General features: G+C 36.8%; 3 protein-coding genes across 6 annotated transcripts; 1 reads left to right on the top strand and 2 right to left on the bottom strand.

Annotated features, from left to right (window-relative positions):
- Window positions 1-1,148: 1,148 nt before the first annotated feature.
- carhsp1 (calcium regulated heat stable protein 1) lies at window positions 1,149-16,149 on the bottom strand. Of its 3 annotated transcripts, none has more exons than XM_065278996.2 (4): window positions 15,991-16,149; window positions 5,597-5,850; window positions 4,283-4,405; window positions 1,149-1,382 (listed from the first exon to the last, which is right to left on the bottom strand). In XM_065278996.2, the coding sequence occupies exons 2-4, from the start codon at window positions 5,803-5,805 to the stop codon at window positions 1,220-1,222; spliced, it is 495 nt and encodes a 164-aa protein (XP_065135068.1). In that variant the 5' UTR covers window positions 5,806-5,850; window positions 15,991-16,149; the 3' UTR covers window positions 1,149-1,219. The 3 variants fall into 3 exon arrangements, with proteins under 3 accessions (XP_065135068.1, XP_065135075.1, XP_065135085.1); XM_065279003.2 differs by lacking the exon at window positions 15,991-16,149 and adding an exon at window positions 10,708-10,843; XM_065279013.2 differs by lacking the exon at window positions 15,991-16,149 and adding an exon at window positions 10,620-10,639.
- A 1,762-nt stretch (window positions 16,150-17,911) lies between these two features.
- Window positions 17,912-23,396, bottom strand: naa60 (N-alpha-acetyltransferase 60, NatF catalytic subunit). 2 transcript variants are annotated; one of them, XM_073813922.1, is made up of 7 exons: window positions 23,180-23,396; window positions 22,372-22,487; window positions 22,149-22,278; window positions 20,278-20,374; window positions 19,921-20,155; window positions 18,526-18,708; window positions 17,912-18,072 (listed from the first exon to the last, which is right to left on the bottom strand). In XM_073813922.1, exons 2-6 carry the CDS (start codon window positions 22,479-22,481, stop codon window positions 18,552-18,554), a joined length of 729 nt encoding a protein of 242 aa, XP_073670023.1. In that variant the 5' UTR covers window positions 22,482-22,487; window positions 23,180-23,396; the 3' UTR covers window positions 17,912-18,072; window positions 18,526-18,551. The 2 variants fall into 2 exon arrangements, with proteins under 2 accessions (XP_073670023.1, XP_065135103.1); XM_065279031.2 differs by having other exon boundaries at window positions 23,184-23,396.
- A 610-nt stretch (window positions 23,397-24,006) lies between these two features.
- Window positions 24,007-27,636, top strand: dnase1 (deoxyribonuclease I). Its single transcript, XM_065273877.2, has 9 exons — window positions 24,007-24,165; window positions 24,357-24,495; window positions 24,573-24,661; window positions 24,745-24,825; window positions 24,918-25,030; window positions 26,843-26,955; window positions 27,050-27,204; window positions 27,291-27,384; window positions 27,473-27,636. Exons 2-9 carry the CDS (start codon window positions 24,358-24,360, stop codon window positions 27,518-27,520), a joined length of 831 nt encoding a protein of 276 aa, XP_065129949.2. The 5' UTR covers window positions 24,007-24,165; window position 24,357; the 3' UTR covers window positions 27,521-27,636.
- Window positions 27,637-27,875: the final 239 nt, after the last annotated feature.

The following is a 27,875-nucleotide window of genomic DNA, read 5'->3' as shown; positions in this document are numbered from 1 at the left end:
TTATGGCACTTAAACGAGTCACATTTTCATTATATGCCCCCTTTAAAATCTGCAGAGCTTCCGGCAGGTTTAAAGGGATAGTTCGGCCAAAAACGATATTAAACCCATGATTTACTCACCCCCAAGCGAAAATAAATACCTTCCGGTAGCGCCGCCATCTTAGACTCCTCTGTATTCAGGAGAGAGTATTAGCGTAGTGTACGCACTTTTCTTAGTGACGTATGACAAATTCGGAGGGCGGGGGCATAGAGCAGCAGCAGAGTAGCCTCCGTAGGCTGCGTAAGCTCTCATCCTGAATGCGGACGCGACTAAGATGGCGGCGCTACCGGAAGGTATTTATTTACGTTAATAAAGTTTTAAATATGGATATTTCTACAACAACACCGCGTGGATTACCCTCAGAAGACCTTTGTTTATCATCCTGGAGCCGTTCGGATTTAATTTGTGAAGGATGGACGCACTTTTTTTTGGACTTGAAGGTCGTGGACTATGGGTGGACCCCGTAACATTACATTTAATTAACTGAAAGATCTAAAATATTTTCTAAAATATCCGAAAATGTGTTTATCTGAAAAACGATTGGACATATGCAACTCGGACAGCTTGGGGGTGAGTAAATCATGGGTTTAATATTGTTTTTGGCCGAACTATCCCTTTAACTTTACTTTAAAAAAACGTTGTGGAGCACGGTTTCTGTAAAAAGACCATTTTTATCAATTTGCTCAAGTATGTGGGTAGATGACTTTTTAATTCAAAAATTCACACACACGCACATTGTGCATTTTCACAATACATAATACACAAAGAACTGTATTTTTCAGCGATAAAAAAAATCTATCTTTTCATTCGAGTTATGTTTACGAGTTAAGGCTTCCTGTTAGCAAGAAAAATCAACATTCACAAAAACAACTATCATTCAAAAAATGAACTCACGGGTGGTTAGTGTAAGCATGGCTGACTGCTGTTTATGCCACATTTTTAAAAAGAAATACGAGGATTATTACAAACATACCCCCTCCCCTAAATCCTCAAGTAAACAAATCAACTTTTGATATTTTTCTTAAGAGTCAAGCTGTATCATCTCACTCTGCACTTAAAGGCATTTGTTACGGTTCCCTTCCCCAAAACGTCAAGAAAAGGAACAGAGATCCATTTTAACATCACTTTTATCACCCAGTATGACAGTACAGAATTAAAGCACTATTTTCATCACGGGTCTTCATGATTCGACCACATGTCCTGACCAGGTCTCGTGCTTCGTGCCTGGTGCTAAATGAGTGATGGTCACCTCCACGGCCTGGATTTTCATGTGTTTAGGTGGAATAGAGCAGATCTTATAGCTCACTTCATCTCCTTCCACGGGTACATATTCACCCTCTATGCTGTGGGAGAAATAAAGATCATTAGATCAACATCAGGCAGTCTATTATTCTCTACATGACATGTTCTGTACTGGACTGCCCAGCAGGCACAAGATTTTCATACAAAACAAAAACTGAAATGATTACATACTGACAAAATGATCAATGGATTTTTCCTTACATTTTATGAAAGATTATTATTAAAGAACTAGCTCATGGAGCTATATAATACACAACAGGAAAAAAGTGAATATAGATCAAATTTTTGACTAATAGTGCTTCGTCTGGACACCAAACATTTCACATTTTTGTTTAGTTGTGATTTTTGTGCAGATGGCTTTTATGTATATTTTTAATAAATCTGTGTTTTGGTTATGAAGATCAAAGAAAGCCATCTGGGGTTTGAACAATATGAGGGTAAGTACATTTTTGGATGAACCAACCCAAACTTTCCATGTCAAACTATACTTGAGCCAATGATTAGGGAAATTAATAATATCAAAGGTTAATATGCTTCACTGCTTACACAAACATCTTAAAGGTGCTGTGTGTAGATTTTAGATGCATCTTGTGGTGAGATTGTGAATTGCAACCAATGGCGCAGTCCACAGCTCACCCCTCCCTTTCAAAACGCACAGAGAAGCTACAGTAGCCACCTCAGGTATCGTCTGAGGCAATGTATTGACAAACACTCTCTATAGAACAGTTTGTCCATTCAGGGCTACTGTAGAAACATGAACGCATGAAATGGTGATTTCCTTGTAAGTAGACATACAGTGTATGTAGAAAAAAACAGCTCATTCTAAAGTTATTAAAACAATACAGTTCATAATGTAAGGTCTTTATACACCACTGATATATTATGTATGATGACAAAATTTTTACAGACGTAACATTTTGTTGGGCCATTTAGTTAGAATTAGTTTGTCATATTCAGACTCAGACCCATGGTTTTTAGAACAATGCCTGCAGTTCTGATGTTCTGACAGGACATACGCTAATCTACCACCACAAACGTGACTACCAAATTTCTGCAATTCATTTAAATACCTTATCCTTCCTAGGTTGATGGAATTTCATCAGTACCAAGATAAAAGATAAATATTTTGTCACCCCTACCTTTCAGTTGTACCCAGAGTCTAGTGGAAGCATACAGACAGATTGAAAGTGACAGAAATTTGACAAACATTTGCTGTAAAGTAAAAACACCTTAGGACTGAAAGCTCAAAATATAAAACGCTTCCGGTGGTTCTTCTTCACGTATTTACTGTAGCATTTAGTAAAAAAAAAAATACTACAACCATGCGGCGAGAAGTGAATATTGCATGGCACGCATCTTAAAGTATAACAAGCCGGTTAAACGCAGAAGTTCGATCCAGAAATTCGATGCGCGTGCCCGCAATGTCAGCACTGCTAGATATAGTTATGCATATTATATTGCATTTCTGTCTAGAGATCCTTTTAACAGTTTCTGGTCTATATTTAAATTTGGTAACACTTTATTTTACGGTGTCTTTGTTACACATGTTACATGTAATTATTATAGTTATAACAGTTAATTATGCAATCCTAACCCCAACCCTACAGTAAGTACATGTTGTTGATAATTATTACTTAGTACTTAAAAATATAATTACAATGTAATAGTGACACCTTAAAATAAAGTGTAACCTTAAATTTTTATCTTTATGTCAAAAGTACAGTGTAGAGACGACAGGAAATTATATAGAATGAGAGATGGGGAACAGGAGCTAGGACTCCAACTACACTGTAAAAAATATGCAGCATTTTTGTCAAATCAACAAATATATTTGTGTTATTTTAACTTAAAAAATTAAGTTAAACTATTTCAACTTGATTTTATAAGTAATGTCAAATTTTTAAGCCCAAACTTATTGGGAATTTAGCTTACCGTATTCACCGTATCCCCCAAAGTTAGATAAGTCTATACATACCTCTCTCATCTTCGTGCGTCTGACGCAGCCCCCGCTAGTTTAGCTTAGCACAAAGACTGGAAGTGAATGGCTCCAGCTAGCAAACTGCTACCAATAAGTGACAAAATAACGCAAACATTTGCCTATTTATGTGTTGTGATTTGTATAGTCACACTGTGTACAAATAACAAGGTCATATGAGACACAGCCATCTTTTAACAGTATACATACAAGGAACTATATTCTCAGAAGGCGAAGCACTGCTACTTGGGCAGAGTAACTATACAAATCACAACACATAAATAGGAAAATGTTTGCATTATTTTGTCACTTATTGGGAGCAATTTGCTAGCTGGAGCCATTCACTTCCAGTCTTTGTGCTAAGCTAAGCTAGTGGGGGCTGCGTCAGACAGAGTTACAGCACGCATGAAGATGAGAAAGGTATGTATGGACTTGTCTTACTCTGGGGGATACGGTCAACAAGCTAAATTCCCAAAATGTGGGCGTGTTCCTTTAAAATATGAGGTTGAATTGACTTGCAAAACATTATTTTTTTACAGTGTAGGGTCACCCAAAGCACTACTGTGCATTATGTCAGATTACAGGCCTTTGGTTAAGACAAAAATCTAGACTTTAAAAAAAGATATGAAAAAGCATGATATTTCAATAACCTTCTAATCTGCAGGTTTCCAAAGCACTTTGAATCCATAATAAGATGAGCTGAATGTTTGAACAAGCCAGGGGCGCCTGACAAGCCTATCACTTTTTCCATTGCTGCTCTGAGGCAGTCTACCACTCTTATCTCCTTCATGGTAAATTTAAACATCTCAGCATGTATGTTTAAGGGCCTAAGTAGTAAGTTGTTAATATATGCTTCTTGTGTGAAGTACACAGAAGACATACAGTTATTTGGATTTTTTACGTTGTTGTTGTTGTGCGTTTGCTGTCATTTTTTAAAGACAAAAATCTCGTTTAAGGTTAACTTACTCAGAGATATGCACGAAGATGTCATTGCCTCCGTCTGATGGCTTAATGAAGCCGTGTCCTTTGGAACGTGAAAAGCACTTGCAGACCCCAGAGAAAACTGGACCTTCTGCTGCACGCGCTGCACTGAAGTGACAGAGGGAGGAAAAATACTGCATCAACCATATGATCAAGATTGTATACATACACATATGAAGATCATTTTTCAGCAGAAAAAATAAATAAATGTTTTGCATTTCAGACCTATAAAACTATACAATTATACTATTATTAAAACACAATTTTTCTTCACGTCAAAGTGATGACAATGAGGGTGTTTTGCAGTGGAGCAATGAAATAAAGAGACTTAAAGGGACACTCAACTTTTTTGAAAATATTCTCATTTTCCAGCTTCCCTAGAGTTAAACATTTGATTTTTACCGTTTTGGAATCCATTCAGCTGATCTCAGGGTCTGGCGCTACCGCTGTTAGCATAGCTTAGCACAATCCATTGAATCTGATTAGACCATTAGCATTGCGCTAAAAAATAACCAAAGAGTTTTGATATTTTTCCTTATTTAAAACTTGACTCTTCTGTAGTTAAATCGTGTACTAAGACCGACAGAAAATTAAAAGTTGCGATTTTCTGGGCCAATATGGCTAGGAACTATACTCTCATTCTGGCGTAATAATCAAGGACTCTGCTGCTGTAACATGGCTGCAGGAGGCGCAATTATATTACGCAGTGCCTAAAAATAGTCCCCTGCTATTGAAAGTTACTATGGAGACTACTTTCGGGTGCTGCGTAATATCATTGTGCTTCCTGCAGCCATGTTACAGCAGCAAAGTCCTGAGCATAAAAGCATATTTCCAAAAAAAGTGGAGTGTCCCTTTAATGCTAACATAAGGTTTTATTTTGCTGTAAAGTGTGACCTAGATATGTGACCCTGGACCACAAAACCAGTCAAGTAGCATGTGTATATTTGTAGCAGCAATAACCAAAAAAATCTATTGCAAAGGTCAAAATTGTCTCCTTTTTTTTGCATAAAGTAAAGATCATGTTACATGAACATATTCTGTATTTATCATTTATTTATCAAAATATGTGTTGCTAAGGACTTTATTTGGACAACTTTAAAAGCAATTTAGATTTTTTGCACCCTCGGATTCCAGGTTTTTAAATAGTAAGTTGTATCAGATCCAAATCATATCCTATCCTAACAAATCATACATCAATGGAAAGCTTTCAGATGGTATATATCGCAATTAAAGAATTGACACTTATGTCCGGTTGTATGTGTAAAAATCAGTGTATCTGTGATACGCTGCTGTACTTACGCTGAGCAGGTACGAGTGCGTCGAGTGGGCAAGGGGCTGGGGATCAAATAATCCCTCATGGGGGACGGCGAGCGGTCTCTGTAGCGGCCGGTGGGCAGACGCAGACCGCCGGGGGATACCGGAGAAACAGGTGAGGTCGGCGACAGCGGGGACAGAGGAGGGGTGTTGGACTGAGCGGCCTTCACAGGAGATGATGCCTCTGATGACATACTGATGATGGGACGTTTATGCCCTACCAGGAAACTCAATAGACACTGAGAAGGAGAGATGAGGAACTTTAGTTTTAAACACACTAATATAGATATTTTGCACAGGTCATAACTAGTGGGTGACGGCAACATTTGCAAAACTTTTTTTTTAAACCAAACACCTTTGGTTTAGGACTAATATATAAAGATATCTAATCCCTTTCTTTAAGCATTTTTCATTGCTGCAAATATTTATGCAATTCCTCTGATAACTGAACGGTCCCATTACCCAAAGAGAGATCGTGAAACTCGATAGCAACACAGCAGTGTCCGTAACATAGTTCACTATGAAACCCAACACTTGACATGACACAGAACAGCAATTACAACGTGTACTACTGAAACACAAGACATTGTTTTGACTTTGTGCATCCAAAGTATTTCTGTATCCCAGCATGCATAAATAACACACACGATTATTCATTCATAACATCTCAAACGGCTTCCACAAAACTGAATGTCAGCTGTTTTATGTCCTGATCTTCTGGCGGCCTCGGGCTGTGGCTCCCATATCTGACAGTTCTGTTATCTTTCGCTGTTGATGCCGCAGGAAACGCTCAGTCATTGTTAGCTTTATCTGACAGATTCCCCATCCAGAAGATATTACAAACCTGTTCCTCCAGCAGAACGCAGAGGGTTAATCCTACTGCTTATGCGAGCTGAAACCCTGCTCATAGCCGATGACCCCTTCCCAAAGACCTGTTAACAGGGCACCGACCGACTAATGCACCGGGTGAGCACTGGAGTGGTGCATGTTAACATGGATGGGCCACACGTCCCTAGTAATCGTAAAGGCTAATGGCACTGAATACATAATCGTACAACTCCCTCAGCTGTCATCTCTCGTCTATGGTCCATTACAGCCCACACAAATCAGTCCCTAGAAGACCACGATGACCGATGGAAGATGCTCTTTATGATGAGTGATAACACACTGCATAATAATATGATAACGTCAAATGCACCTAAGAATCAAATGGCTTTCGCTCCTTTGAGAAACGCAAGAATGGGCCCTTTTATACCTTCAGATTGATTACATCACTGCAATTATAGCCTTCTGCTGTCAGACTCGGCATGCTCCATAAACAGAAATGAGGCCAGAGAGTCTTTGAAAGCAAGGGCCAATTACACAGTGATTGTGTACTGAGGTACTGAAGCATGGCTGACATTTTCTGTCCTGGCTCTAATTCGTTCTACATCAGGAAAACAGGCACAGTCTGGAACAGAGATAAATACTCTTGTTGCTTTATGCCAAGTTATATAGCTAGGACATAACATTTTGCCAACCTTGCACTTTGCATATGTATTAGTAACATCACACAGAAGGAAACTGAGTACTACTATAGTTCTGAAGAACTATAGTTCTGGGCTCCTATATTACATTTTTTCAAACAGGTTTAACTTTTTTCACAAAAACATCTTAAATGTTCAAAACAAACCTACTGCAAATATATGCCTTTACAATAAAGCTTTTGATTTAAATGTAAGATCTTAAAGGGTATCTCCACTATGAAGACTTGTATTCTTTAATATACTTTCATATTGCCATCTACTACTAAAATCAAATGAAAGTCGCCATGAAACTGAAGTAGCGATTGTCTTGTTTTCCCTGTGGTGATGTATATCCCAATAAAGTGGCTTCTGAAATGAAAAACGGTATGGATGGACTTGAAATTTGTCCATTGAGAATTGATTGGATTGTTGAAAGTTGCTGATCGCTGCTATATTTTCCTGGGTCTCGCCCACCTGCCAAACCTCGTGATCGGAAGTAAAGACCGATTGATTCGAGGAGGGGAGGAGATTTGCATTTTTGATTAAAGATTATGAGAGCACATTAATAAATAAAAAATTATAATAAATAAAGATCACAGATAAGTCATTTGTCAAAAAGACCACTATATTTCAATTTCATTGCTACATATTAAATATAAAAAACATGTAATACTCATTTTAACCTATGGAGGCCGCCATTATGTTTTGCACATAGTGCATTCTGGGTCGATGACATTTAATGGTTGCCGTAAAATATTACTACATTTTACTATACAAGGATTTCTCTGCAACGTCATCACTGCTTGCGCAGGCGACCGAGAGGCAGAAAGAAGAAACGTGCCTTGTGTTGTAGGCTATTAGCAGTGTTTGTAAGTCAAAATGCCAAGAACTTGTTGTGTGGTTAATAGGGTTTATGCCCAGCTGCACTACTTCCTGAACTTCAGCTAGCTCCTTGTTTCCTGTCTGCCATTATTGGACAAACTGATTAATCCAGGTTGTTGCCGTAGCGGACCAGCTCATTAATCGGGCTGTCTGCCTCCAGGATGCGCGCGCACCCTGTAATGTTTGAAAAAACAAGAAACCTGTGTATAATAGATAGTAAATATTAAAGTTTTTTTAACCCTCATACGCCCTGATTTTCCTGTATACGTTAGTTCCGTGGGGGTAAAAATGACCCCAGAAATTAAAAGAGTGATTACAGTAATATATTTCATTTTTAATGATACAAATAATATATCTTTTTTGTTTACTTCCTATCTATACATTAAGGCTGTGTTTTGGGAGATTTGAAGTTTTTTGTACCGGTTTACCACTAAATTCCTCAACTACACATTAGCTTGCCTGTAAAGTATCAAATTTTTGTGAATTATTACATAAATTTGATTTAAATTGTTTTTAGATATTGATCTAGATGTTGTGTGTTGAATTCGGCCATCGAGTGTTTAGAAAAAAATAATTACAGTTTAGGATATAAAACATTTTGACCAGTAGACGCCCATAGAGACCCATTCATTTCACTGGATATGGCCAACTGCTCAAATCACTACTTTAGTGATACATTTTGTGAATTTATGTTAATATAAACATTAGAAAGGACATTAATAATAAATATTATTTCAAATAGTATAATTTTTTTGTAGTTTTTGATGCATTTTGAAATGTATGTGTTTACAAAATGCCACAGAAATTTGACTGAATGCAAGTGTGTGTACGCGTGTGTGCGCGTGCATGTGTGTTTGTGTCTTTGTGTGTGTACGTTTCTGTGACATTGTGTGTGAGCCCACACACACACACACACACACACGCACACACACACGCACAAAAAACAAGAGCATTTTTTACAGAATTTGTAATATTACAAAGATGTAAATTGGTGGGCTCTAATGCTCAAACAGGTGCATGCATGTGTCTGTGTCTGTGTCTGTGTCTGTGTCTGTGTCTGTGTGTGTGTGTGTGTGTGTGTGTGTGTGTGTGTGTGTGTGTGTGTGTGTGTGTGTGTGGAGAGACTGATTCTTTTCTACATTGCATCTGGCTCTAGTACCAGGCCGACTTTTTGCATTTCCCATTCATTTTCAATTTGGATCATTTTACCTCCACCCCCAAGGGCCTCTTTCGCTAAATTTTTTTTTACATATCTTTAGAACAAACGAAACAAGTCCAGTTATTTATATGAATATTGACAGTCTTGAAAAGCCACAAAATATTATTCCACTGAGATGAAGGGAACCAGGTTTTTTAAATAAAGAAAAGTGGCTTGGGGTAAGATTGACCCCAAGGGACTTATAAGGGTTAAAACTACAACATTTGTATTGTTTTATTTTTAATTTCACATTCATATAGCCAATCCCAGTGTTAATCTACAAAGCCATACATGTGTTTAAAGTCAGGGTATTCTTTAATGTTGAGATGGATCTCAGTCTTTGTTTAACTTTATATTAATAAGAGCTGTTGAATGCTTTATTCTGATTGGTTGAGAAATGTTCCACGGGTATGCATTATCTTTCAAAAACGCACACCTGTCTAATGTCTTAAGACAGGTCAGGTAACCGTGGTATAACTTCGGTCCTTTGAACTATACGGAAATAATATACACCCACCCACAGTGTAACCACATTGCCAGCTTGGGTGTGCATTATTTTAAAATGATTCCTTAATTTTTAAAACTCAGAGGAGAAACATAAGAAAAACTTTCAAAAAAGTGGGTGGTTAATTTTTATATCATTGCAAATTCTTATACCAAAATGTGCATTTAGTCAGAAGTCACAATCTTATTTATAGCAAAAGTCAGATGAAGACAATCCCAGAGTGAGCACACACACCTTTGCCCTAAGGTCATCCATGGAATTTGGCAGAATTTCCCATCAACTCCACCTCAAACCGGAGTCTGCTATAGAAAACCGCCTGCATAGGCAAATAACTGTCTGGCTCAAACCAACCACAATAGGAGCGCTAAGCGATAGAACAAAACAGGAATTTATAGACAAACGCCTATTCAATTTCAATTATTATAAGATACTACCACAACAACCCCTGCATGCCCAAAGCTCAAAAATAGAAAAACTGTGCATCTGGTCTGGGACTACAGTACATTTGCATGTACATCAGCTAACAAAGTTGAGTTATTAAGGCAAACCAAGTTTATAAAGTATGAATGGTTACAACAGCCTAATCTTCTTCTTTTGGTTTTAACGGCGGTTGGCAAACCAACTAAAAGGAGCATTACAGCCAGATCAGTGTTGCATTACATTTCCTAAGAGTTACTACAGACACTACTTAAGTTGTAAACACTGCTAGTTGACGTCATACATTCTTATGAATATGTCTGATAACATCAAGTCAAATGCTTTGCATGCTTTACACAAAGTAAACAATGCTTGTACATACACAAAATCTCAATATACAACTTATGAGACTGTCAACGATATTCCCAACAGTTAAACAACCTCCACAGTCACATCAGAGCCAGACGTCAACCACAGCACATTATCCGGTGATTTACCAACCTGCACCGTGCACCTGATCTATCAACTGTAACACACCAAACAGCTTTGAAATCAATGTCATCTCTGCACTTGAGATTGATGGACTCACCAGCTACAGCGTGCTCGACTCGTGCAAACGCTTCCTATTTTTCATGAACGAGGAAGCACGACCTTGCTCACTCCCACTCGATCACTCCACCTGGAGCCTGTGGTTGGTGGGCGTGGCTTCCCAGGGGGCCTAGAGAGGAAGGTCGCAGCAGGAACGTGAAGGTGGCGATTATGAATATGACAGTGATGGAGAGATAAAAGGGAATCTTGATGGCCAGCTGCCAGGCTACGAAACAGATGTACGTACAAGGATGTGCACAAGGACCATTTATGAATCAGGGCTAAAAAATATAGCAAATGAAGGAAAGCATCTAGATGTGGGAAATGTAGGTTTGTGTTCGAGCACCAAAGGAGGTCCGGTTTCTGAAGAACACAGGAAGTACAAACCCACAACATCCTAAGTGTTAAAAATGATCATCATCATTCACACCACCTTAGTAAACTGTTTGCATCTGCACTATAATATGCCAACTCCTACCCATATATACTCCCACATGGAAGACACACACAATGAAAAGAAACTGTAAGATGAACACACACACACACACACTTATTTATTATATATATTTATTTATATATAAATAATAGAAACAGTCCACACCATCGAACAAGAGCTCAATGAAATGTAAAAACCATATATTCGCCTCACTAGCTTTACATTCAATGAGTCACCTTACTTATATGTTTTACAAGTGCACTGCAAGAGATGCGGGTAATGTTTTAAAGCCGGGTGACCTTCTCCAGTCTGAGAGGCAAGCAACTGCAATATGGTTTATTGATTAACCATTTTTTAATGGAGTCTATTATTTGCTTAACAGCACCACAACAAAATGGTACCCGTGTTTCAAGTAGATAAGCTGTAGCCACTAAATATACTCAAAGAGGACTTTATCCATTAATATAGGTTTTACAAAAACTGATGCTTCTGCCCCATTCAGACAGCCAGGGACCAGCAGTAGCAGAGCGCCGCGATCTCATATTCATTTCAATCAACTTCCGGTGACTTGAGGGAAAGTGACCATTGGCCACCATATGGATGTGTCCAGCGTCCTCAGAAAGTTAAGAAAAGTTTAACTTTATGCAAATAATGAGCGATTTTCGGGAGGGACTACCAATGGGAGCAGTAAAGTTGTAAATGCGTGAAGTATTTTCTCAACCGGATGCAAAAATACATTTTGCACATCATGCGCAGAACATTTGTGCTCAAGATCACATCTTATACCTTAACCTCCTATTTACGCATTACATAATCCTTGCCACAGAAACATGCAATAGCAACACACATTATTAAGGTAATGGTCACACACTGTACATTTTGCAGCATTCATGTCTTTTATAACATTAGGCTACATAAAGTAATAAAATAGCGTTGTGCTTTTTGAAAATTGTGTTTTCATAGGCTACATCTGAAAACTTCCTAAGAACAACTTTCTCCAACTAAGCTTTGTACATTTATCCAGAGATAAAGCGTGAACTCGACGAGAGATGCTGTGCTCTGGGTGGCGTTGCCAAACCCTCTGCTTTTTTCAAGTTCAAATTTAGGCTACTGTTTAAATTGTTTCAGCAAGTTGATGTTTTTCAATGTTTGCAATGTTTAAGGTGCATTTAAAACTGTATTTTCGTAACCTGCAATTGGATTAAATTCAGTCAGATTGACAAAATTTTGTGAATATAAACATAACCATTGAAAGAGATGGGCAACACAAAGAGAGAAAGTCGCTGGTGGTCTGAATGAGGCTTTCCAGTTTTACATTTGGTTTTCTGTAATATTACATATATTTTTATGTAAACTGGTATCAGAAAATGCCCTTAAAGGCATTAATGTTGATCAGTTTTATCAATCAGATGTGCTGGAGTGTTCCAGTTGCACAATGAGAATGGGTTCGATCCCCAAAGAACACACAAAGTGATGAAAAAATTAACACTTTTGACTAGAGAATCTCTCAAATGCATAAATGTAAATTAAAAAACAGGTTAAGCTGGATTTGACAGCAGCAGAAGTCAGGGCACTAACTACATTGAGTCACAAATCTATGCCTGTTTAGCTTGTGTTAAAACTCGTGATCGAAATCTTTTCATTTTTAAAAATACTACCGTAGTTTAATGTTGTTTGACTTTGACATCACAAGTACAGTACAACTTTCACCCCATGAAGCCAAAGCTCTTTCCCACTACTATATCACTAAAATCAGCATGAACTCTTCAAAACATCTTGTGTTTCACAGAGGAAAATAAGCTTCTTAACCAAAAGGTGAGTAATGACTCACCTTTATAATGATAATAATCTAAGAAAAGAGATGTTTGAAGCACATACTTAACAAAAGACCATCAAAACCACTAGCTTCTAGTTAAAAGCCACTTGTACACATTCATCTGTATAGATAATCAGGTCAAACTACAAAAATAAACCTGACAGATAATAAACCCTCAAATATTTTGCATTAAATTACGGCAAACACATGACATAAACATGGACTTAAAGCTCGGCTTTGTAGGATTCAACAGGGTGGAGAGAGAGATGTTGTTTGAAATGCAGTAAAGTATGCTGGAATAGATACAATTATTAATGCATCAAAATTTCCACATGGCAAGCCATTGACACAAACAACGTATGATGAATAAACGGAAAGACAGAGACCTTATGTTCAATTAAACCAGGAATGAGCTAATCAGGTGTAGCTGCTTTCTTAATCAGTGCAATGATGAATTTATAATAGTATGGTTAAGACAAATAACACATGCATGAGAGACATTTACGGATTTGCCAGATTTTATCCATTTCATTTTACAGTGAATTACCAAGAAATCAAACCTTTGACCTTGGCATTACTTACAAAATATTTAGTGATTTAAGTCATGTTTATGCTAACCTTCTACAGGAAGTTATTTTTAGTATGTAACTTGAGCTGATATTTAGTAAACAGTACGGTTACTATTCCCTCAATCTCAACTAGTATAGAATAGCACTAGCAACACTAAGGTCATTGATTTAAGGTTTGATTTCCACAAAACAGATCATTTGAGTACTTTGTTTGAATGCACAACAATACTATACTTTGAATTAAAACATCTGCCCAACGCATAAATGTAACCATTAAACAATTTTTTACAGATCCTGCTTAAACAAGATCAAGTAGTATTAAAGATACTACTTGTGATCTTTGCTCTGTATGGAGAAGTTCCTATAACTAATAATAACCATTAAAAAAAAAACTAGTACACAAACAAAGCCAAATAGTGTTGTAGGTAGACTCTTGGCCTACTTGTGCAGTTGCACAACATGAACAAACATGGAATGCATAGTTTACGCTCATTGTATTCTGTAAGCTCATGCTTAAACTAAACTGTCTTTTTGAGAAAAGTACTATACTGAGACAGACCGTCAAATGCTTTGAATTCACAAAAAAATTATTTTTTAATAAAAATGTCTTTTGGTCTATAAATAGTTATCATATACTGCTCATCATTATCTTCCAACCTTAGTGACTATGAGCTTGGCAAGTTTGCACAAGCCTGTGTAAACAGATGGTCAGATAGCAATTTCTGCATGCATAAATGACTCTACCTACATTAAACTTATGTTTATCCAAACCTCTGTTTTGGATTACTCTATGCTACCCCCTAAGGTTACCGTGTTCTCCATTACCTCAGTGGATGGATTACATTCACAGTGTTAAGCCTTTAATCGATAAATCTTTATTCCAGGTCACATAAAATGGCAAAAAAGCACAGAAAACCTGTAACAAAGGATTTAAGGCGGGTTAACCTTTTACCCTGTAATGGCCTAATGAAGGAAAAGAGCACAGAAGACAAGTGTTTATTTCTAGCAACTGTAACATCTTTCAGTCCATCATGACCTCTAGTTTTCCCATTGAAACTTGCTGTCACTGTCTGAGATCCAGGAGAACTATCAATTACGTAACTGAAAGCAGTGCCTGAAAGGAAACAAATACCTTCTTTTGCCTTGCTGAAGCACTGCTGTGTGCAGAAAAACTAATGGTGTATGAGTGAAGATGCAACAATTATTTATTATAGGTCAAATAATCAATGGAGTACGTGCTTATGATGTAATCTGTTGGGGGGGGTGTGCATGAATCAGACAAATCAAAAGAAGTACATGGCGGAAAGATAACAGTAAATCCCACGCATACAAATAGCTTTTTCAAAGTCAGCATCGCTTTTCAACTCCAAATAAAGAATAATAACTAAGCAGCTTATGTTCCTGTAGCTCAATTGTATTACGTTAGCAACACAAAGACCATGGGGTCGATCCCAGGAAACACACACATATTGATAATAAAAAAAATTGGACAGAGTGAATCCAATATGGTGCTTTGGATCAAAATGTCTGCAAAACTTTAGCTATAAGAGATCACGTAAGTGCAAGCAAAAATTGCATAAATCTTCAGATATAATTTTGTGCAACACATGCAGCTTTATTGATACAAATCCTACAAAATTAATGAGCTTTAACCAATGTAGTAGGATGTAATTAACGTATGCACTAAATCCGAAACTATACAGAGAACACAGTTACGGCTTGACCTGGAAAAGCAAACATCGAAAATCATCGTATCCACTGTCACCTACGCTACGCCATCAAAACTTGTGCAATATTGAATCAACAGCTGAATTTAAGAAATACTTGAATTTTGAATTTATTAACACCACAATCGTACTCTGTCACCAAAACACGCGATATATACCCACCCACTTCCTAGAACTGTGCCTGTGGCACAAATTAACTGATATCGTGACAGTTAATAGAGTTCATGCGACTCGGCGAAGAGCGATCGGTGTATGACAACAAAATACCGCGAGAACACATCTTTCAGTTCGCTCTCGCAGTACTTCGATGTCATAGGCCAATCGTTCTGCACAGAGCTGCATTCAAGTCGAACGCCTATTCATGATTTGTTTTCAACCACTGGAACTCCACAATATATTTGATAAGAAAAAAATAATGTCTAAAACTGTTAAAGTTTCGGACAAAAGCGTCTACAAATGCGTAAATGTTAACCAAAATTTACATCAAGAGGAATCGTATCTAGGATCAAACAAACATTCAACAGATTAAAGTGTGAGGGCATTTTTTTTTAAATAAATGATTTCGTATTATTTTTACGAATACAACCCGTTTACACTGAATCAAAACAAACACGCCTCAGAATACGATTCCTCGCTCACTCGAGAACTTCACAAACACGCATCGCTTCTTTCACTTTCGTTAAAACGGTAACGTTAAATCACTTCTTAAGTCATTTATACTTAAATCATTACTTACCGATTGTAAACGTGCAGGAGCAAAGTTAAAACCGTAAAAATGGAGAACTATTGTTTAGAGACAATAGACACTGAAAACAGCCACAGCAGCAAACTTGTTGTTAGGCGTTTGCTGATTCCCTCTCAACCTCTCTCACAGTGTGAATGAGGGTCCAAAGAGGCGTGTCCAAACCCATGGCACCCAAAATTACATCATTAAACCACATTTACCGTAAACCTTCAAATAATCAGGGCCGTGTCTAAAAAGCAAACAGTGATTACAGTACTTCAAGACAATGGTTGCACGATCTTTATTTATCATTTCTCTCTTCTCAATAGGTCATCTCAAAATGCTTTAAATGGATGAATGAGTAATTCATAAACAAGACAACAGATTAATAGCATCACAGTAAATTAAGTTACAATAAAATATCTTTCGTAGTCGTGAATTTCCAAATGAACACTAGAGGGTGTTACACAGTTTGAAGACAGATCCAGGGGCCAGTTGCATAAAACTTTAAGACTAGTCTTAAAAGTTAGTCATGAATTGTTTTCTTCAAGACTGATCATTACTGTTTTAAGTGTGTTACATATAAAGGTAGATCAGTCTAACTTTAATCCAAATAATAAGAGTGATTAGCCCTAACCAACTGCTAGTTAGTCAGAATCATTCTTAAGACACAGTCTTAATGTCACAACTATGTTTATGCAACCGGCCACTGGTGACAATTTGACAATATGGAACTAAAGTAGTTCCTTTTAGTATCTCAAGTCCACATATTTAACCACATTTAAGGTTAAAGTAAGAAAGTTTAGTTATCTGGGTTACACGAAAAAAAGCTAGACTGCTATTTCAAGGTTTATTATCAACACAATTAAAACTTAACACAATAAAATGCCACAGTGCACCATTTACTAAATAAAACATAAGGATGGCAAAGTAATGGTGGTAAATTACACACAATCTTACTCTTAACTGCACATATGATAGTGGTGCTATTACCTACATGAACAATTCAAACAATTAAGCACATATTGATTGAACGTTTTTACTGATAATTCACAATGAACATGACAATTCATGAAAAAAAGACATGTGCGGGGCACAACAGTACAGTAGAAGAAACAATGTTCCTGTGTAATAAACAAAAATGTCTGTGTTCAATATTTTTGTATACTAAACAGAAATCATTAGCATAACATAAACATACATGCTTTGTCTTATCAAAGACTGCACAAATTGATGGTTGGACCACAGATCCGACTTAACATTGCCGAAAACTGGCCTACTTTATATTATATTGCAAGTTACGTAACGCAGGAGCTTGTTTCCCAAATCATTTTATTTTGTGTGTAATTCCCTGATTCACAGTAACATACCTTCAATTAAAACACTTTCCCCTTATACGCTCATCTACTTCACCTTTAAAAGAAAAGTACACTCAATGGAATGGCAGGATGAAATGCTCCAGCTAGTTTAAGATGTTCTGAATTTAAAAACAGTTCACATGTTTGACATTGACAATACACATTTCGTAAAACTGAGCATTTTCCGTGACTGCAGCCCCTTTTGCCTTCATCGCAACATTACATTCATTGCCTCTGTGCAAACAACATTAAAACAATCCACATACTTAAAAAAACACGGGCTGAAATGTCTACTGCGTCAAGGTACTGCTGCACAAACAAAACACTAGAGCTTGACACATGCATGAGTGACTAAAATAAAAAGAATGCATCTTGAGGGAGATACTTTTACCATCATATACCCTATATAATCCTTAAAATAGTAGAGGAACACATAAAAAATCTATTTATATTAAAAATCTGGGTAAACCATAGCTTATTTCTACACAGCAGCAAAATTACAGGCATGAAGTAGAGTTTATATTAAGAGGGCAATCTACTAATGACATATGAATGTATATATTAATAAAAGTCAGTGTGTTTGTGTTTGTTTGTGTGTGGGTGTGTATATATATATTTATAAATTGTACAAATATGATACATTGCTCTAAACCAGATAAATCCAGCGTTTGTCTCCTCACAGCTGCTTAGTAACTTCGGGAATCGGGTGTGAAGCAAACAAACAAATCTTTTCCACCTGACAAATGAGAAATTACAGGACAGAATTTACAGCCACCATAATATTTAGGTATAGTAGAGATGCACCGATATATCAGCCAATAATCTGTATCTGCCGTCTAAAAATATTTACACTATCAGCTGATAGTTTAAAAACAGCCAATAATCGCTATCGGACGATAAAGGCCATTTTTCACACTATCAGCTATTGGCCAATAGTTTAAAAACAGCTGACAGTCTTGGTCGATGGTCATTATGTTTAAATAACATTCAGAGAATTTAATCTACGAAATATGTTAATGCCAATTAATATAACACCCAGCAAACTATCAGTATTGGCTGATATCGGTCTAAATAATTTGCTATTGAGTTAGAAACAATGTATATGGTGCATCTCTAAAAGTGATCATCTTTGTAGACAGTAAGGTTTATAATGGACAGTAAGAAAAGCTAATGGTTAAGTTAGGTTTACCCTGGGCTGTTTTGGCCTGATGACGCTCACATTGTTCTGCTGTACTCAATGCCACTCTTGGAGGAGATGCCTGACCACGGCAGAAAGCTGCGAAGGAGATTCTGTGCTTGGCGGTAGATTCTCTGAGGAATGGAGCATGGGCTGAGACTGGCCAGTGCCGAACCTATATGCTGAATATAATCAGTGCTAAGTGAGTCAAGGAAAACTCTTCTTTGACTGTTTGTTTAAAGTTTAGATCCATGAGAAAAGCAACAAGGTTACATTCCTACTAAACTGCTTGACAAAATAACTTAATTGTTCTCAGTGTAAGGTGTGTTTCACACACCCTGCATGTATTACACCTGGTATTTAAATCTGTCTCTTTTGTCCTGATTACTTTGAGGGGGTGGTCTGTGGAGACCGTGGGTGAGTCCCTTTGCTTTATTTGAAACACGAGTTGGAGAAATGATGGGTTTAAATTGACACAAACTAATATTATGTCAGAGTCTGCTGCTTGTGTTGTAAGGAAACATGCTACGCAGTGTTTTGTACATATAAGAGCTTTCTCTGATATTTTAGAGCAATTGATGAAATAAGCTCGCGCAACTTTCACGTGCTCGCAAAATGAAACCTATGAAGGACACGGAGAGCAGTTTCTTTTATCAATGAAAGCCTAAAAATAGCGCTGTTCACTGTGTGTTCACACTAGAAGTCAAATAAGATGTAAAACATTGTGCTCGGTACATCAAATTAGATAATAGGCGGAAAGTGGACGGTCTAAGGTGTTTTCAGCTACCTCTGAATGTGGCCGAAAGTAGAAAAGCTTAAAACGTTTTACACCTGTCTTTAGCGTCGTCTATTTGTGATTCGATCGACCAAAATGTATCTTAATACCAGGTGTACACAGCCCCTATGTTAACAGGTGACAACCATGCCCACTGCACGTGTGACCTAGAAAGCAGACTTAAATTAAATGTTCTTCTCAACTATATCATTAAATAAAAACGGGCTGCATGTAAGACACCTAATGACACGTACAAAGAAATTAGACAACTGACAAGAAGTTTATATCAATAATATGGGCTTTGCATAAATAACGTAGATATAAATATCATCCTTCTCATCTTGTAAATTAGATTTCATGGCAATCAAGTTGGCAATAATTCTCAAAAACCGCATTCCTGCTAACTATTTAATAGCACTGAATTACAAAGGAAACTTTCAACATAGCCCAAAAATTGCTTTATATGTCTGCACAGACCCACAGCTCTGCTACACAGTAGAAACACTGTTAGTGTGAAACCTCTACCCACACCTGCTGGTTAGTTAGTGGCTGCTGTGCCATGAAAGCAGGATGTGTGAGACAGATCAAAGAACTGCACACACAAAAAAACACATATGCGAGATAAAGGATATAAGATAGTCCATGGTGGATGTCCGCCGTTTATGTAGAGTACGTAAGTGAAGCCATCTTTGAGCACTCCTCGTATAGAGTAATAATACGGTAAATAGTGGTGCTGTTTAAAGTCTCTGTTCTCATAGAAGTTAATGGCAGTGTTATTGGTGGTTAGCACATGCAGGTAGATGGCTTTACAATGGTCCTGTGCCGTGGTGGAGATGTGCTCCTTTAAACTGTCCAGTAACAGAGATCCTAAAAAGAAAGCGACCTCATAAAATGCTTGAACAGAGTTTATGTTTTATGAGGGAAACATCTGTTGTGGCAGAATTTTGTCATAATCGTTTCCTGTAAAGCACACAAGCTTCATTGCTCACCTATTCCATGTTTGCGAAACTCCTTCACGACTCCTAAACTCAGGATGTACGCAACTTGAGTGTCAACAGGAAAGCTGGAGGCCAAGATGTCCCCATCCTGGTTCATTCAATACACAAAACCGTTATAATCAAAATTTAACATGATGCAGCATACTAAGAACAACATATGTTGATTGCAGATTAAAATTCAATTAATTTAAAATTTTTTCGATATATACATTGAATACTAAAGTATAACTATATATTAGATATACATACAGTGGGTACAAAAGTATTCAGACCCCTTTACATTTTTCCCTCTTTGTGCAGCCATTTGCTAAAATGTATAAAGTTAAAATTAATGATCTCTGATGCAAAACCCTCTAAGTGCGTCTGATATGTTTCTCATTTTTATCAGGTGATATGAGACACAGCTATTTTTCAACAGTATACATACTGGGAACTATATTCCCAGAAGGCAAAGTGATTTGCTCACAGCACCCGAGAAGCCCCTGGTGAGGAGCAGAGAGTTGTGCAAATCACTCCGCCCAAGTAGCAGTGCTTCGTCTTCAGAGAACATAGTTCCAGCATGTATACTGTTAAAAGATAGCTGTGTCTCATATCACCTTGTTATTTATACACGGTGTGACTATACAAATCAAAACATATAAATAGGAAAAAGTTCACGTTATTTTGTCACTTATTGGGAGCAGTATGCTAGCTAAAGCCATTCACTTCCAGTCTTTGTGCTAAGCTAAGCTAGCGGGGGCTGCGTCAGACAGAGTTACAGCACGCACGGAGATGAGAAAGGTATGTATGGACTTATCTAACTCTGGGGGATACGGTGAATAAGCTAAATTCCCAAAATCTGGGCGTGTTCCTTTAAAGGGGACATATCATGAAAATATGACTTTTTCCATGTTTAAGTGCTATAATTGAGTCCCCACTGCTTCTAATCAACCTAGAAAATGTGAAAAAGAACAACCAAGTAACTTAGTTTGGGTAAACCATCCTCTGCAATCATGTGAAAAATAATTAATTGAAATTTAGCTCCCCTTGTGATGTCAGACGGGGATCTTATTATAATAATACAGCCCCTTAATGTGAACTATCTAACCACGGCACTGCCATTTAGTGCAGAGATCAGCTCATTTGCATTTAAAAGGACACACCCAAAATGGCAAATTTTTGCTCACACCTACAAAGTGGCAATTTTAACATGCTGTAATAAATTATCTATATTATCTACATAGCTAGAATTTACTTTGGGGTCACCAAAGATTTATTTTATATCTTAAATAGTCAAAATGTCCTATTTTAACAGATTTTGTCAACAAATCGGTATTTCTGATAAAAAGATATAAAGGTATATATAAAGGCTCTGATATAAAGGCTATAAAAAGAAATGTCGGAATTATGATCCTTTACATCAGAGTTTCAGAGGAAGAAACTACTACATATGGCTGGTTCAAGATTTTTAGTGCAGCAAGACAAAGAAAGTACTCTGTTTATAATTAATTATATAACGAGTGTTATTCTATTCTAAAACCTCAATACAAGGTGGAGAATCTTGTATAACCTGGAAAATAAAGACCAGCTGAGCTGAATATCCAATAACCCACTAAATATGCAGTAACTTACAATATAAATATATCAGTGGACATTACATGCTGACTTCTTTGTGAGAACCAGAGTAATATGATACATATAAACTAGCTGCAACAATATTTGCCTGCATGATGTCACAATCAAAATAAACAAGATTCCCGAGAGTAGTGTAATCCAGACAATAACTTTCCGTTTTGGTGTTCGAGCCAATTTAAAGAGGCTCAAATAGACAGTGCACATTACTGATCACAAGTTGCCCCTTTAGTTATAAACAAAAGACGTACCTCTTTGTGCACTTTCGTTCTACTTTTTATTTCTGCCACAATCATCCCCACAATTCCACCTCTACAGGTGGCAGCCAGAGAGAAGAACTTCTTGTTTGATGTGATGTCATGATACCATGAGTCTGGATACCTATGTTGCATACAAACCAATAACAGTGTTTTCAAGTGTGCTTCATGTGACCCACTTAAAGGGACAGGTGAATAAAAAAATGAGTTCACTCACTCGATGGGGAACCACTCTCCACAGAGCACTTTTATTCTTTCTATGTCATCCTGGCAAAGAAGGCGGAGCTTGATTTCACTGAGGGCAGTGATAGGCACCACGTCGGTCATTCACACCTAAAAAATAAAGCAGAATTTAAATTGCACAAGCAGCAGAACATTATGCAAGTTGGTTTGAAAACTACCAGGCATACATTTGAGTATTGATCTGCTGTATTTCCATTATGTTAAAAGCTTATAGTGTATGCGCTACTTTGGCCACTATGCGTAAACAACACCATTTCAAATCACTTTCTCTCAAAAGCATTTGGCCACTTGACTACTGAAGTGTCATCTCTCGGGAGAAATGTAATACGTGTAAACAGCTATCAGCAAGGTTTTATTTTGCTATGCTTATCTGAACACTCCATTGTATAACGAAATAAAGGAAGTAAACGTTTACTTTAAACAAGGAAAATAGGATTTTCTATTATTTACCAGCAAATTAAAGCACCAACATCTTTCAGTTGACACTTGACATAGACAAAGCCAGGTTTTACTAACGTCAATGTGATGTTTAACAAACACTTTTTAACAGAAAACACCATTAATTCCATTTAATTAAGTTAACTCCTAAAAGAGCTAGCAGCTAGTTAGCACTCCTGGCTTTATAAGAGAAGCTAAATATTATTTACAAAGTACTAAGGCTATAGCCATAAAGGCATTATCTGAAAATACACTATATTCTTGTAATTACATAAAACTGTCACTGCCTTTTCCTTGTTTTGTTAACATGCTAACATTAGCTGACGGGTTAAATAAAGGCTAACCTGCCTTGTATTCGGCGCTTGGATAGGCAGAAAGATAAGCAATCGCTTCTTAGTATTGCCGTGAAGAAAGCTCACTGCTGCGGTAGCATGGCGATAGTGTATAACCCTGTGTCCAGAATGAAGATGACACATTCACTCAGACACTCAAATTGAGATCTGCAATGCATTAGCATAGTCGCTAGCACTTCGACAAACTATGAACAGACACTTCCGGTATGGTCCGGGATTAGCCGAACGCTGCCGAAGTGTCTTCGGCGTTCCTCCGAGCAAATATACTAGTCAACATTTGAAGTGGATCAAAAAAGTTGTCCTAAAACAAGAACAAGTGTTGGGTATCGGTTTTAAGACAACTTTTAAGAAAGGTTTTGATCCACTTCAAATGTTGACTAGTGTATATAAATTGCTTTAAGATTTGTAAGACATGTATGTGCAAAATATTGTACAATGAAACACTTGAATGAAATTGTATTTAATATAACACATGCATTTTTATTTTTCATATTTAGATGTATTTTTTATATTTAGATAAAAAGCAAATATGTGTTTTCCATGTACACCATACGGATTTAGCGCCCCCTGTTGCATCGATGTTGTATTGCTGAGCAGTATGGACAGTATGTGGGGTGTGGGTTTCTTTTGTGAGAAAATAGCCTTTTGACATCATATGCAAACAAAACTTGTTTCCATATTGAGCAACAACAGCAATCTACAAAACTAAACTCAAAACTGCCCAACACCAGGTTAAAGTTACATTACACTTTGCCTTATCACCCAAAGTCATCTGCTTATTTCCCAAGGAGAAGAAAAGAGAGAGGGGCCAATGTATTTGCACAGTACTTGTAACTAAAAACTTTCCAGAGACTTTGATACCACTTTATTGCCCTGAAAAGACCCTGTAAAGTAAGATTATATAAAGGTTACCCAGTGGTGGAAACAGATTTTATACCTGTTCTCACGGTACAAGCTGACACAGATCTCAACAGCAGGTAGAGCTGCCCTTTAATAGCATATGCATTTTTATCACCTAATGCATAATTATATTTGAGACATAAAAAATTACACTTATTTAATAACAATGTATTTGTTTTATATGCAAGTATATATACATTTTGATTTAAAATCTGTTTTTGATGTTGACTACTCAATATTTCAATATGCTCTCTTTCTTTGTATATAGAATGAAGATTATTGCCGTTATTGGACTAATCGTGATTTTGGTCCATGTTGGAAGCTCCTTGTTAATTGGAGCGTTCAACATCAAATCCTTTGGAACCACAAAAGCATCAAATGCAACTCTGCTTGATATCATTACCAAAGTGAGTAACAATTATATGTTACTACTCATACCATACTTACACAGTTTCCCTGTAAACATTAGGTATTTGTTTGTTAGGTTGTGCATCGATATGACATTTTAGTTATTCAAGAGGTGAGGGACACTGATCTTAGTGCAACTAAAAAACTGATGCAAAGTGTTAATGGGTAAGTTGAACAATAAAATAAGACTGAGGTGCAAATAAAAAAAAGAAAAATATAATGTTGGTATGTCATGCTTTTATTATCAGAGGTTCCTCTGAATATCAGTACATTGTTAGTGAGCCCCTGGGTAGAAGCACTTACAAAGAGAGATACCTCTTCATTTACAGGTAACGTGTAGTTTATATATTATATAACAGTATTTGTACACACATTATAAAAATATTGTAATACTAATTATTACACTTTTAATGTTTATAAGGGATAAGGTTGTGTCTGTGGCAAACAGTTTCCAATATGATGACGGATGTGAGCCCTGTGGAACTGATACATTCAACAGAGAACCTTTTGTTGTGATGTTCTCCTCTAATACAGGTGGGTGCCAGACTCCCCTCATTCTAGTTTATGTATAAGCATTAAAAGGCCGCAAAAACTTTTCATCCCATACAATTACCAATATACTAAATTTATTGAAAGATTCCTTTGGGTTAAAAAAAATCTGTATACACCAGAGATGGGAAATGTCTATATATTTTGGTAACACTTTACAATAGCTTGTATTTGTTAAAATTATTTAATCCATTAGCTAACAAAATGACAATGACAACTAACAATGAGCAACACTTCTAGCATTCACATTACAAAATGCTAGGTTATTTTCGACCCAGCACTTGGTCAAAAAGTGACAAACCCAGCCATTAGGTTAAAGGGGACATTTTGCAAAACTTTTTTAAGATGTCAAATAAATCTTTGTTGTCCCTAGAGTACGTCTGTGAAGTTCTAGCTCAAAATACTATATAGATCATTTATTATAGCATGTAAAAATTGGCACTTAGGTGTGAGCAATACTGTGCCATTTTAGGGTGTGTCCTTTAAAATGCAAATTAGTTGATATCTGCGCTAAATGGCAGTGCAGTGGTTGGATAGTGCAGATTAAGGGGTGGTGTTATTCCCTCTCTGACATCACAAGGGGCCAAATTTCAATGACCTATTTTTCACATGCTTGCAGAAAATGGTTTACCAAAACTAAGTTACTGGGTTGATCTTTTTCGCATTTTCTAAATTGATAGATGCACTGGGAGTCCAATTATAGCACTTACAAATGGAAAAAATGTCCCCTTTAAATTAACCCAGTAAATTATTATTTTTGACTTGGCAATGGGTTAAAACAATCAAGCATTTTGAGTTGAAACAACCTAACGGGTGATTTCCTGAGAGCAACTATATCTGTCATAGAGTTCAATGATATATACTGTATCACCATAGTTCACTAATGATGCTTTTGGGAAACACATCCCAGGTTGGGTTTGTCCCTTTTTGGCCCAACACTAGGTTGAAATCAGCCCAGCAAGTTGTAGCTGTTAACATTAGCTAACATTCTGTAAAAAATGCAGCATAAAGTTAAAACAACTTGATTTTGCAAGTCAATTCTACATACTATTTTAAGTTATGACCTGTGAACAGTTGACATAACTGATAAAAACAAGTTGGAAATTGTTTTACCTTATTTTTTAAGTTAAAGTAGCATAAAAATATAATTTAATTTGACAGAAATGCTGCTTTTTGCAGTGTACACAATGAGATTAACTAACATTAACCAAGATTAATATATGCTGAAAACTCATACTGCTTATTGTTAGTTCCTGTTAGCTAATACAATGGTAACAAATACAACTTTTTGTTACCATAATTTTTAAATGTAATTAATAGCACACCTACAGTGAAACTGTTAGACCGCTATAAATATGTGCCGCTTGTCCTCTTCATCCCAACACTGTCAGAAAAAAAGGTACAAAACGACACAGGTATAAACATAATACAATGTTGTACCTTTTGGGGTACATTACTGTCCCTTAAGGATCTATTTTGTACCTTTAAAGGTACAGTTAACTGTTTTGTACCCCTAAAATTTAACTGGTACAAAATTGTTCCTTAAGGTACACAATTGGTCCTACGGGTATAATATTGTACCCCATAAGGTACAACGTTTAAATGTGTTGTATACCCATAAAGGTACAAAAAGGTACCTTCTAGGGTACCACCCCAGTGACAGAAAAAGGAACAACTTTGTACCTTTTTTTCTGACAGTGAAGGAGTATTTCTAATGTACAAAGTAATTGGCAGAAACAACAAAATGTTTTAAATAAAAAAATGAAACTAACAGATCTATTGTCATCTTTTGAAAAGCCGTCCAGAATTTCGCCCTCATTCCCCAGCACACATCACCAGAAGTCGCTTCACAGGAAATTGATGCTCTGCATGATGTCGTCCTTGAAACCAAACAACATTTGAACACAAACGTACACAACAAATCTACACACCACAGAGATTGTCACACAATCGTAAAACTGTATAATTTAGGGCCAATTTGTGCCATTTCCAATTTTATTTCAGAACATCATGCTTTTGGGAGACTTCAATGCCGGCTGTAGATATGTTTCGAATGCAGATTGGTCAAAAATACGACTCCGCACAGAACCAATGTACAACTGGCTCATCTCTGACAGCATAGACACAACTGTCACACACACAGACTGCCCTTATGATCGGTGAGGGAGAACACTGGATTTGAATCAAATTGTGCAATTTCACTGAATGAGTAAAATCTATAGATTTTTCTAATTCTTTATTAAAGGATTGTGGCCACCTCTGACATGATGAGTGCCGTGTCTCCTGGATCTGCGCAGGTATTTGACTTCATGGAAGCTCAAGGATTAAGCCAGAGTTGGGTAAGAAGTGTTTTGGCTTCAATGGAACATTTATTTTAAAAAAGCAAAGTGTTCACCTGTCTGAACCATCATCTTACTCTTTACTTAGGCCCTTGCAGTGAGTGATCACTTCCCAGTTGAGGTCGAGCTGATGTGAAACAGATCAAGATTGTTTTTATGCGGCAAATAAACAGTAGACTAATACCTGATGTTAAACGACGTGTGACATTGTTCTACTTTTGATGAATAAAAACAAATCACTTGCATTGACAATACATTGTACTATCATGATGTAGCTAATGCATAATGTATTGGGTTGACATGAAAGTGCAAGCAGTATGCCATTTTATAAAAGATTAAATATAACAATTAAGATATAAATATAAATAAATATAACAATGCTATATTTAATGTATAAAAAATATATATAATGCATGCAGTTTTCAAGACTATATATTAAATAAATAAATGAATTTATCTTTATATTTATTTTGTTTATTTTTTTAAACATG

This window comes from Paramisgurnus dabryanus, chromosome 3 (genome assembly GCF_030506205.2).
Source record: "Paramisgurnus dabryanus chromosome 3, PD_genome_1.1, whole genome shotgun sequence".
Classification (NCBI taxonomy): domain Eukaryota; kingdom Metazoa; phylum Chordata; class Actinopteri; order Cypriniformes; family Cobitidae; genus Paramisgurnus; species Paramisgurnus dabryanus.
The sequence above is the reverse complement of the archived record's forward strand: the minus strand, read 5'-3'. Positions and strand labels throughout refer to the sequence as shown.

Excerpts from the sequence above, each read along its gene's own strand:
- carhsp1 (XM_065278996.2), bottom strand. The coding sequence starts at position 5,805 with ATGTCATCAGAGGCATCATCTCCTGTGAAGGCCGCTCAGTCCAACACC. Across the intron at positions 4,406-5,596 it reads CGCACTCGTACCTGCTCAGC|TGCAGCGCGTGCAGCAGAAG; the intron begins GTAAGTACAGCA and ends CTGTCACTTCAG. Across the intron at positions 1,383-4,282 it reads ATCTTCGTGCATATCTCTGA|CATAGAGGGTGAATATGTAC; the intron begins GTAAGTTAACCT and ends TTTCTCCCACAG.
- naa60 (XM_073813922.1), bottom strand. The coding sequence starts at position 22,481 with ATGACCGACGTGGTGCCTATCACTGCCCTCAGTGAAATCAAGCTCCGC. Across the intron at positions 22,279-22,371 it reads GGAGAGTGGTTCCCCATCGA|GTATCCAGACTCATGGTATC; the intron begins GTGAGTGAACTC and ends TATGCAACATAG. Across the intron at positions 20,375-22,148 it reads GAACGAAAGTGCACAAAGAG|GATGGGGACATCTTGGCCTC; the intron begins GTACGTCTTTTG and ends TGAATGAACCAG.
- dnase1 (XM_065273877.2), top strand. The coding sequence starts at position 24,358 with ATGAAGATTATTGCCGTTATTGGACTAATCGTGATTTTGGTCCATGTT. Across the intron at positions 25,031-26,842 it reads GATGTTCTCCTCTAATACAG|CCGTCCAGAATTTCGCCCTC; the intron begins GTGGGTGCCAGA and ends TCTTTTGAAAAG. Across the intron at positions 27,205-27,290 it reads ACAGACTGCCCTTATGATCG|GATTGTGGCCACCTCTGACA; the intron begins GTGAGGGAGAAC and ends TCTTTATTAAAG.